This window comes from Dermacentor andersoni, chromosome 8 (assembly GCF_023375885.2).
Source record: "Dermacentor andersoni chromosome 8, qqDerAnde1_hic_scaffold, whole genome shotgun sequence".
In the NCBI taxonomy this organism is placed as follows: Eukaryota; Metazoa; Arthropoda; class Arachnida; order Ixodida; family Ixodidae; genus Dermacentor; species Dermacentor andersoni.
The window spans coordinates 7,909,395-7,921,672 of record NC_092821.1 but is presented as its reverse complement, the minus strand read 5'-3'; the positions used below and the strand labels follow the sequence as shown (position 1 = coordinate 7,921,672).

At 44.9% G+C, this 12,278-nt stretch overlaps 1 protein-coding gene across 2 annotated transcripts in view; it reads left to right on the top strand.

The window, feature by feature from the left end:
• The window catches only part of LOC126526674 (uncharacterized), a 424,404-nt gene that overhangs the window by 350,483 nt on the left and 61,643 nt on the right, over nucleotides 1–12,278 (top strand). For both annotated transcript variants that reach the window (XM_050174536.2, XM_055068341.2), the window contains exons 8-9: nucleotides 8,819–8,999; nucleotides 10,848–11,123. In XM_050174536.2, the coding sequence (XP_050030493.1) occupies nucleotides 8,819–8,999; nucleotides 10,848–11,123 (457 nt within the window). The remainder of the gene's footprint in view (nucleotides 1–8,818; nucleotides 9,000–10,847; nucleotides 11,124–12,278) is intronic.

Here is a 12,278-nt window from a genome sequence, read left to right as displayed (position 1 = left end):
ACTGTCTTGGCAGCTCCCACCGGTCGTCCGAAAATCGCCGGCAGCGACGGACTGCGACTATCGTATTTTAATCGCTGAGCACTCTGCTTAACGGTGTACACAACGTGGTTTTATTGCCCCATTACTGGCTTGTTTAATAGATACACAATTTAAACTATTTCCCAATCTCCGTCTAGCAAATTTGGACAAATTAGAGAGCGTGATTGCTGCGCATTGACAGATTAGTTAGCGCTTCCGACTCCCAAGTGTAAATTTTTATACGAGGCCACTCCATGCCAAAACCAGCAATGTGTTTTCAACCCCCGCTTACATGACTTCGAAGAATACGATGTGTTGGTAGCTACGGGAAACTACACTTTCCCCTTTTTCATTAATAAGAACGTAACCGAGGCACCTAAGTCTCTCTACTTGCAGTGAATGCGAAAGGACTGATTTCCGCACGACACATTTCAATTGCTCATGTGCTCCTGTAGGGCAAATCAGTTTTGGGGGCATGCCACGCAAATTTATGGGGGGGGGGGGGGGGGAAGGTGCGTCAAGATAGTTTTGGGAGTGTACCAGGTCAGATTTGAACGTGGGTCAACTGAATTTTGGAATTAGGCAAAGAAAATTTTGGGGGTGGGTCACACAAATTTTGGCGGTAGACCAAGTCAATTTTGGGAGTGGACCAGGTCGGTTTGGAGGGCGCGTGAATTCAACTTTCGAATTAGGCAGCGTAAATTTTTGGGGGTGTGGGTCACATAAATTTTGGCGTGCTTCAATTCAGTTTTGGGAGTGAGCTAGGTTGGCTTTGAACATGGGTTGACTCAATTTTCGAATTCGGCGAAGTAAATTTTGCAAGCGGGCTTGGTTGGTTTTGGACGTGGGTCAACTCAATTTCTGAATTGGGTAAATAATTTTTTTTTTTGGTGTGGACCAACCAAATTTTCGGTGTGGGCCACGTCTGTTTTCAACTTGGGTCATTTTTTTTTTTTTTTGAATTGGACAAAGTAAATTTTTCGGGTGTGGGCCACGGTGGTCGTCCACCGTGGGATTTTTCCGTGCGAGTCGCGGTAGGTCCAGCGCCGGGAACGTGTCGTCATCACATCATCACGTGGGTTGTGGAACCATCGGATGTTAAAGAGCCCCTCATCACGCCCCAAAGAAAATTTCGGTTATACGCTAGAAGTTGTTAGTGTCCTCTAGGGAGTGTTCGACCGCAATTTTTTTTTTAAAATCTGCTCATTTGTAGCGGAGATAGAAATATTTGAATGCCGCGAACCCATGATTTCAGCAGGCGGGCTCCACTGCCAAGCAACACGCTTTCTCTACTCACCCCGTCTAGCCTTCGCAAGCGAAATTTCTTGACTGCATTCTCCCATACAGGCCTCGAAGATCGCGTGACGCATACGTCACAGGCCGCGCCTTCATGCTTTTTCTCCTCGACTTTCTTTTTTCCTGCGCTACGAATTTCCGCTGACCGTGCCGCGAGCGAGCTGTTGTCTCGTTCGCATAGCGCAAGGTTTTGCCCCCTTTGCACAAGGAAACATGACTAGAGTATAATTCAGTGCTAAAGAAGTACTGAGGTAGAACAAGCAGATCACAGAGTCTGATCACGTAAAAAATGGCATAGTTTCGATACCTGCGCACGTGACTGCACGACCGTGGGTGCAAGCAGACGAAAGGGAAGTACGTAGTTTTTGCGTGAGTGCGAAGTAAAAAAAAAAAAACACGCTTCCGTTTGTGTGTTTTATTTTTTTCTCTAAACATCACTTCATCAGATAAATCAACAGATCACACAAATAACAGATGTTGCCTTGAATAATTCTCTTAGTCACGTGTCACCACGGGCAACGTCACACTGTGGACCCCATTACGTAGGCTCAGGAGCTCGACTACGTCACCGTCCCACTCCGGGCGGATTCGCCGCTAGTGAAGAGGAAACGGCGTTCGAATTGAAATTGCAGCCCTTTCCGCGGGGCGTAGCGATGTAGTTCTTTGCGAACCCTATCATTGGCGCACATTGTATGCTCTGCGTTTGTCAGTTGAAAATGGCCCGGCCTGGTGAGGGGCCCTATAACGCCGGACGCTGGCCCGATTTTCCGCTTCGTGGGGTATATAGTTCTTTCGCATCAATAAATGGGACATCCGGATATGCTGCTCTGCCTGAGACCACATTTAAAGGGTATGCACGAATTGTTCGAATAACAGTGTTGCTACCGAAATTTTAAACGGAATTTAGTTGTCTTGGTAACCTTTTTTTTATATCGTTAACGGTAAGCAGTTCTGCTTGCAGGTGCTGTTAACATTAACTTGGGCTTTCCATATGCTTATTGAAGATCGATCTTGGAGATGATTTTCGCTACTGTGGCTAACGCAAGTAGCTCAAAGTCTATCGGTCGTGGGTATTGTTTATCTTTGCGCTTAATTCACAGTACACCTCTCGCCATCATCATCATCATCGTCACCATCATTATCATCATCAGCCTGGCTACGCCCACTGCAGGGCAGAGGCCTCTCCCATACCCCAGTCACGTACTAATTGTGGCCATGTTGTCCCTGCAAACTTCTTAATCTCATCCGCCCACCTAACTTTCTGCCGGCCCCTGCCTGCTACGCTTCCCTTCTTTTGGAATTCTGTCCGTGACCCTTAATGACCACCAGTTATCTTCCCTCCTCATTAAATGCCCTGCCCATGCCGATTTCTTTTTCTTGGTTTCAAGTACACCTGTAGTCTCCGCATAAACGCAACGATCCATTCTTTTTTACGTACTATAATCAGAAGTGTCACCCAGGATGAAGATTTCTCTTGTTCGAGGGTTTCTCGCTCTTGTATTCGGCCGATCAAGTTTTTCCTGAACAGCATTTCGTAGTGCTGGAGGAACATGCCTGCACCTTAGAAACGTAGGTGATGCTTCGGTCTTGATGCCAATGGGAATTGTTTTGCCGAGACATCCCTCCAGAGGACCGGCGATTACTTCATGAAGGTCACAAATTGCCTCGCACGGCCCATCGTACGGCATTGTTGCGTGTTTTCGCGGACTTCTTTCATGCTCGGAAAAACGATACTTGGGACACCCTGCACACTGTATGTATGTGTGCGTGCATGTGTTTAAGAAAATATATATTTTACAAAAAGTCTATAATTGCACAGGACTTTGCATTTTCCCAAAGAAGTTTCTCGGCGAGGTAGACATACTGTGCGCTAATAACCTGAGCTTCAAAAGAATTCAACACGTATTTGTAATTACCTTTTTTTATTAATGGTTTATAGCTCATCATAATCATCTTTAACATCATCAACAACAACCTGTTTTAGGTCCACTGCAGAAGCAAGGCATCTCCCTGCGATCTCCAATTACCCCTGTCCTGCTCCAATCGATTCCAACTACCGCCCGCGAATTTCCTAATTTCATCGCTCCATGTACTCTTCTGCCGTCCTCGACTGCCTTTACTTTACCCATTCTGGAACCCTAATGGTGCAACGGTTGTCTAATCTACGCAATACATGACCTGCCCAGATCCATATTTTTCTCTTGATCTCAATTAGAATATCATCCATACCCGTTTGCTCTCTGATCCAAACTGTTCCCGTTCTGGCTCTTAACGTTATGCCTAGCAATCTTTGGTCCATCACTCTTCGCGCAATCTTTAACTTGTTCTCAAGCTACTTTGTCAGTCTCCATGCCTGTGCCCCATATGCCAGCACTGGTAAATTGCACTGATTGTACACCTTGCGTTTCAATGATAATGGTAAGCTTCCAGTTAGGAGCAGACAAAGTCTGCCGTATGCGATCCAACCCACTTTTATTCTTCTGTGAATTTTCTTCCCATGATCAGGTTTGCCTGTAATTAATTGACCTAACTTTACTCCTTCACACACTATAGAGGCTGACTGGCAATCTTGTTCCTTTGCGCGTCAAGTCAGCATTATCTTTGTCTTCTGCATATTAATATTCGACCCCACTCTTACACTCTCTCTGTTAAGGTCCTCAATAATTTGTTCTGACTCGTCTGCATTGTGGCTAAATAGAACAATGTCATCGGCACACAGAAGGTTGCCGAGATATTCGCTGTTGATCCTTACTCCTAAGCGTTCCCATTTTGATAGCTTGAATACTTCTTCCAAGCAAGCAGTGAATAGCATTGGAGAGATTGTGTCTCTCTGTCTGACCCGTTTTTTAATAGGTATCTTCCTGCTTTCCTTGTATAGAATTAAGGCAGCTGTAGAACCTCTGTAGATATTTCCCAAGATATTTACGTAAGCGTTCTGTATTTCTTGATCACAGAATGCATCTATGACTGCCAGTATCTCTACTGAAGCAAATACATTTTCCTGATCTAGGCGTAGTTGTTCAAATAGTAAACTTGAAGGCAGTAGCATTTGATTCTACACTATTTTTTAAATGTTGAACTTTGCGCGTTGTGCGACATATTTATCAGCAAATTTCAAGGGTAAATCCAGGGAATATGAGGACCGAGCACCTCGGGAGTGCCGAAAGGATGACCCCGCTATGACATAACCCGGACACTCCCGCTGACGACAAGCCGAGTGTTGCAGAGTGTCCCTTCCTCAAGCGAGCCTGTTGCCCTTGGTTGACTAAATTCCAGTGTTGCCCTTATTCTATTGGAGAATATTTTGGTAAATATCTTATATAATACTGGGAGTAAGCTAATGGGCCTAAAGTGTTTCGATTCTTTAAGGCATCCCTTTTTGTTGATTAGTATAATGTTTACATTCTTCCAGTTTTCTATGACCCTTGCAGTCGATAGACACTTCGTATAAAGAGCCGCCAGTTTTTCAAGCATTATGTTTCCTCCATATGTGAATAAATCGACTGTTATTCCATCTTCTCCTGCCGCTTTTCCCCGTTTCATGTCTTGCAACGCCCTTCTGACCTCATCGCTAGATATAGGAGGAGTTCCTGTATCCTGTTCGTTACTGTTTTTAATTGATGTATCCTGACTTCTCTGGGTAGCGTACATGTCAGTATAGAATCCTTCCGCTTGATTTATTATATCTTCGAGATTCCTGATGAGATTACCCAGCTTATCTTTCAATGCATACAGCTTGGTTTTCGCTATGCCAAGTTTCTTTCTCACTGATCTCAGGCTGCGTTCGTATTTTACGGCTTCTTCAGTCTTTCTGACGTCGTAGTTTCGAATGTCACTTATTTTTACCTTATTGATCAGTTTTGACAGTTCCGCGAGTTCTATCTTATCTCTTCAGTTAGACACTTCCTTTTTCGTGCTTTCTTTGTTAGGTCCTTTGTTACTTTGGAGAGCTTGCCGACTGGTTGCGTTGGTGCCTTGGCTCCGATTTCAATTGCTGCCTCTGAAGCCAGCCTCGTTACTGTTTCACTCATTACCTCTATGTCATCATCATCATCTATCTGTTCAAAGGCTGCATATTTGTTTGCACGTAATAGCCTAAATTTGTCAACTTTTACCGTGGCTGCCTCTAAGGTGACCTGTTACTTCTTGACCAAGTTTACTTTTTCTCGGTTCAAACTGAGGTTAATGCAAGCCCTCACTAACTTATGATCACTGCACTTTACCCTTCGTATCACTTCTACATCCTACACTATGCTGGAATTGGCAGAAAGTACGAAATCAATCTCATTTCTTGTTTCACCATTAGCGCTTTTCCAGGTCCACTTTCTGTTGCTACATTTTCCTGAGAAAGGTGTTCATTATTCTCAGCTTAGTCCTTTCTGCGAATTCTACCGGCATCTCTTCTCCAGCGTTTCTAGAATTGACGCTGTAGTTGCCAATAGCCTGTTCAGCCGCCTGCTTTTTTCTCCAGGTTTGAATTGAAGTCACCCATTGCAACTGTATGCGGAGTTAATCGCTAATTGCTAATCGCTAATCGCTAATTCAACATCGTCATAAAACTGATCTACTTCCTCATGGTCATGACTGGATATTGGAGCGTAGCCTTGTACTACCTTTTATCTATGCGTCTTATTAAGCTTGATTATGACTACTGCTACCCTCTCATTATTGCTGTCAAATTACTATCCTCGGTCATCTCGTCAGCTCATCTGGCGTCCACCCCGATCCCACAAGAGTTTGTGGTGTTCTCGATTTTCCTGTGCCGTCCAGTGGCAAAGATGTCCGCAGCTTTGTAGGCTTATGCTCTTAATTCCTTCGATTTGTCAGGAATTTCGCGTACATTGCTCGGCCTCTGACTGAACTTGTGAAGAAAGGCTCCTCCTTTTCATGGGGTTCTGACCAAGCTGCTGCCTTCCAACGCCTTATCACCCTGTTCGCTACTCCACGAATTCTTGCTCACTTCGACCCCTCTGCCCCAACAGTGGTCCGTAAAGATGCTAGTGGCTATGCAATTTGCGCGGTTTTACCTCAGAGTCAACGTGGGCGTAACATAGTTATTGCGTACGCAAGTCGCCTGCTTTCACACGCTGAACGCAATTACTCCATTAATGAGCGCGAGTGCCTCGCGCTCGTATGGGCAGGGAGCAAATTCCCACCGCACTTATACGCTCGACCTTTCACTGTTACCTGGGGCCATGACGCTCTCTGTTGGCTCTCGACACCTAAAGATAAGTGTTCTATCGTATATTAAAATTAGAATTTCACGCCACCATCTCTGTAGGTTTTAAGTCACACTGTAAAATATTTTTGACGTGCTGTGTGAAATTCAATAGGTAATTAACTTATCTGCGCTACACGGAGGGTCGGCGTGGATGGGTTTGCATAGTTCGGAACGCCGACGCCGTATTTACTGCGATACAGGGCTCTTACCACTGCCGCGTTAAAAGGGGTGGATGGGCCGTCGTTAGCGCCGCTGGAAAGTATTTCGAACGGTTTTAATGCGACAACGTTATATCGATAAAAACATCACATTCCCAACGGTAAAAGGTATCTGCTGGATAGACAAGCTGTCGGGTTGAGGTTGGCCGAGCGCGGAAGGGGAAACAGTGCTCTCACGTGACGTAGAGAGTCCCGTGACAAGGGCGGCAATTCCACGGCCGTGACGGCCCTGACGGATTACGAAATCATGCATTGTACAGATCTAGATGGTTGTAATAAGGGATAGCTTTGCTTTAGCGTTGATATATGCGTGTGGGCGTTGTCAGCTAAGTTAGCTAAATGGTTAGTGCGAAGTGACTTTTATAGCAAAGGCTAATTTACTATATTGTACAGCGATAGTGTTTTTCAGACCAGCCAACTCTCCCGATTTTGTCGTAATGTATGGGAACTTGTGGCCGTTGCGCAATTTATTAATTTCGCCTCAAGTGTTACAAAAAAAAAATTCTTTTCGGGATTATGTACCGGGCTATGACCTCCTCGAACGCATACTACCTACTATTGCAAGTGTTCTGGTGGTAAAAAGATGCTGGAGGGATACTTGCTTCAAGTAAGCTTATTCAAACAAGTTCTTAAAGCATGTCAAATTCACTAGAGCGAGGTCACTGGGAAAGTCGCTGTGATCTAGAAATAGTTTGCTGCTTGTCAGTATGTGCAGCTCCAAATCTGCTGCTGCCCCGGTGTGGTACTTCAAAAGCTAAATCTTCGTTACCCAAATATGTGCACTCGTGACAAGCTTTAAAAAATGCGCACTCCCCCCCTTCAACTTCGGCTTCCAAAAGATGTTATCAGTTGTAAAGTTCATATGTGTCATGTATGTGTTTATGTAGTGAATTCAGGAACAAATTTTAGGCGAGAGGATCCTATGTAAATACGCAGGACAGGAGAAATCGCTTTTCTCGGCAAAAATTGTTGTGACTTTGATGAGATTAGTCTCAGTTAAAAATAGTTAAAATGTAGTGTCTACTGCAGCTAGCGGATATTCAATTCAGGTTAATAATTTGGAATAAAATTTAATGAATATTGTAAATTTTCAAAAATGAAACTAATAAGTTGACAAGTATTACCTTAGGAGTGCGATATCAGTATTCAGTAAATGGTAAATAATAGTTCATATAATTCATAATGATAACAGCGCGAACAAGACCTTTCACTCCGTCGTCGTTTTGTTCGCGCTGCTGCCATTATGAATGTGTACTAACTCGCCCAACTTTCCACTTTCATATAGTACATATAAATTGGACAAACTTTATTCGTGATTCATGGCTCTCACATGCACCAATATTACTTGTATGGTATATTTGGTAAAAATTCGTAAACATGGTAGGAAATTCAAGTGAGCTTAGAATTTAGGTCTCCAATGTTTCATCTTTGTATGTTCTAATAGATGCTGGTAGAAAAGCGGCGATACCTGTTTTTGGTGCAGAATTGAGGATTTGTAAACTTCGTGCTTCTATTTTTTTTTTCTTGAGAACATCAAATTTCTGACAATTTTAGTAAAACTATATTCCAAAGAAGGGGTAAGAGTGTTACATAGCTATGAGTGTTATTGCATGAGTGGTAAAATTATTCAGGCCGTAAAGTAAAACTCTCCTTGCATCATTGACTATATTTTAACTTTGTTTCTCAAATGCCACAAAAGTTGTTTATAATATATCGAGCGGTTGTTTAATAAAAATATTTCTGCATTTCACATACATTTCTATTGGTGGCATAAAAGTTGGCGCCGAGTTAAATATTTTACTTAAGAACTACAAATAAATACAGTACATTAACCATCGTGTTTCAATTCTCCATAACTGAACTTGTAGACTATTAGCAGCAATAGATATAATGCCATGACCATTCAATGATTGCGATGAACTCATTGTCATGGCAAAAGAAGACGGCATATGTTGGTGGATGATCTTGGAACAATGGATTCACATAAGTTTAAGGCATTTAGGGAACTCATATGAAGCATGTGAAACTATGACTGCAGGCTGAACTTGTTACCCTTTCATGGCAGATACCGAACGCACCGCCTAGTGTCCACGGGACCCATGCTGCAGCTGTCGTTGCACCTACGGCCAACGCCAGAATGGAAGCGGCTGAGCGGGACTGCGCTGAAAGATCGCCTGCTGGAGGTTTCATTCACCTTCTACTCGGACACCCGCTGCGGTGCAGAGCGTCTGGAGCTTGATTTGCAAGTATGTGTCATTCTCGAGTCACCCATTCACGTGCGTGTAAGGCTATTTCCGCCATCGGTAGCTTTTTTACTGCCTGTATCATGATCCAGTAAAGCATTCTAATAAAAAGAAAAAATTCATCCACCCGACCTGTAGCAGGACCTGTAGCAAGGGAACGCGTAAATGTTTCTCAGAAAAAAAAAGCGCTACAGCCGATTGCACATGTGTGCAACTGGGTGAGTGTTCATCGTAAAAAAAGAAGCTAGAAGGTGGGAAAGTGTCTAGCGATAGATGACACTGTGTCCTTCTTCATAACCCCCGTGTGCCGTCTTCGCGCCCTTATTCCTATGGCTGCTCCCTTAGTTTGTCCGGCATGTTTATTGCGATAGCAATTATATGAACACTACATGCACATTCTCACTGTCGACGTCGGCGTCGCCGTGATATCTTGCACAATGTCAAAGCGGCATAACACCGTGTGGCACACTGTATGTTGTAGGTGCGAGTGAGCGCAGTGCGAGGGTGCGCCGAGGACGGGGGTTTGTTCTCGCGCGCGCATGGGAGGCAGGCGGGGACAAAGCACACCGGTCTCCCACCGCGCGCAAGCCACGAGAGGGCGTACCTGCGGCAGCGGCTGCGTAGGGCACGGCGACCGCGTGGGCCCGATCTTGGAAACGATCTGCGATGAGTAGTCAGCCGCGCGGGCTCTATCTTGAAATCAATCTGCAATGAGTACCGAGTTTGGGTGCTCCGAGGGCTCCTCGCTTCATGTGCGCTGTGTTCTCGCCGCTTAGTTGGCGTTAAAGCCAGAGGCAGCACGAAGATTAATTCACTCGCTGTTGCTGCCGCACTTCCTCACGGCAGCGTGTTGAGGGGTAAGTTTATGCGCTTCTCATGCAAGAAGTGTTCATATTTGCCTGTGCACGCGTGACACCATGATTGCTAATTTAGTAAGCAAATGTTTACAAGTTTATACAGACAAAAACTGCTTTGCTTACTACAAGAATACCGTTGAGGCTAATAATTTGAGAGAGCTGTCAATCTCTACTGACGAAGAAACCCGCGATAAACAAGAGAAGAAAGCACGACACGAAGGAATACCAGCAACGGTGGCTTATTGCCTGAAACGCGAATATATAGGACAGCATAACCAGGTGTAAGAAGCTTGAAAATTAGCGGCCAAGTAATCAACCTATAAGTTATTGCGGCATCACAGAATGTCTCGCAATACGCATGTCACCATGATTGTGAATAAGGAACGCTTAGGCAATCTCCTTCATGGTGTTGTATTTGCACCTTGACAACACCTTCGTTTCGGACAGCCACGGCTTGCATTTGCGTTTTTTGTTCTGTAGCTATAAATTATATTACAGCTGTCCTTTAAGAGAAGCTCAGTGGTCACTTTCCTGGTTTTGCCATCTCGTCGGCCGATGCACCACTTCCCGCAGCACGGGGGAATGTAATACAACACGCCCTTTCCGAACACAAAGAGAGTGCATATAGCACTTCACATTGCAGTCATGTCACTCTTGTGTGGTGCTTTAACATTTGGTTCTATTGCTGCGAATAGGTACTGCTGCATAAGTTAGAGATGGATTATTTGGCCGCTAATTTTTAGGCATTGTACACGTGTTTGTGTTGTGCTATATATTGGCGTTCCTCATAATACCCCATTGCTAGACCACACTCGTGGCTTGTTTCTTTTTCGTCCTCATTTTATCGCACTATCTTTGTCGGTGTGGAACACGAACTCACCCAGCACTCAGTCCTTCTATGTCAATCTCTTCTGCTAAACCACCCATCCCAGGCCTTCGCGACTGTAATTAAGAGACACGAGAAGCAGCACATGAGCCAACATGTTATCCGCAGGGTTCTCTGCGGTTCCCCGCCGTGCATCAACCTTATCGGAGCAGCCAGAAGTCCGGCTTCTCGGAAGAGGTGCTTGGCGCCGGCGGTCCTCTCTACTGCCGCTGGCAGGCGCCCGTGCTCTCCAACCACGACGTGTCGTTCCGCGTGGAGGGCTTCCACGCGCCCTCGAGCAACTGCACCACCAACTACCTGCTCGTGGACGACGTCGTGCTCTGTCCGAACCCGCCCGTCACTCATTCGGTTCTCTTACACCGAGAGAACATCCTCAACGCTCAGGTGCGTTCCAGGGTTCCGCGATCCTTCGAAACGTAATCTGAAGGGTAACGCAGGACAGAAGATATATTTTTTTTTTACTTTGAGCAACTTTTTCCGCAGTCAAAATAAATTGTTTGCAAAATATGTCACGCAAAATTCTACTTATGGCTTATCGCTGCTTTGATTTTAATCCAACTCACAAATAGGTGGCATATTATGCGACCCAATCTAATATTTGGCTTGTTGCTTGGCTGGTCTGCCAGGAAGAGAAGTTCACGTGGTCTTTCTCTAAGCATACTGTTATAACTGATCGCTTCCCTCGTCTCCAACAAGGGCATAGGAAGGTATATTTTGGGGGGTTGGGGGCACCCAGTTGGTCCTGGCAACCGGGATGGGCAGGGGAACCTAGGCAGTGCGTATATTAACACAAAAATGTTAGAGGAGGGGCCCGTGCAGTGTGTCCACCCTAGCCACGCGACTGTTTGTAGTACAGCATTGCGCTCACATCTGTGGCATGGTAAGACGCACAATTCATATTCATTTCACAAATAAGGCTAATAACAGTGTCAGTGCTGTGATGAACAATCATGAACATAAAGTGAGATATTGCCAAGTGGTAGTAACGTATAAAGAAAACAGCAATACTGTGAAATACGAAACTAACTTTTATTCTGCATTGCCATTTGTTGGGCGTGTTGGTCAACTGAAAGCATATTTAGCGCCAGCAAACAAGGACAGAAGGGAGACGACACCACAATGCGCTTTATTGGGCGAACCTGTACCCAGAAAAACAGGCCACGCTTAAATAACGGCGGCAGTGGCGAACACAGTCGGCCATCGTCAAAATCTAATCAGCGGGTCAAGCACGTCGGCTTTTATACATCAGTCGTCGAATGTTCCAAAGTAATTTCTGGGGCCCGCATGACTTCCGCAAAGTTCTGCACCATTCGCGTCGCGCATACATGCAATCAGATTACACAAGGTTCGGTGACCAGACCGCCGATAGAACCACAGATAACATCCCAGAAACTTCCGATACATGCAGGCGCGTCCTGCGCTGTGCGATAACATTTGTTAGACGGTGAAACGTGCTCGCCTGATAAAGATAAACAAGTACACGTGTATATATATATTAACAATTTTGCCACAAATTCACAAAGCTTTTTGTTCGTAAGT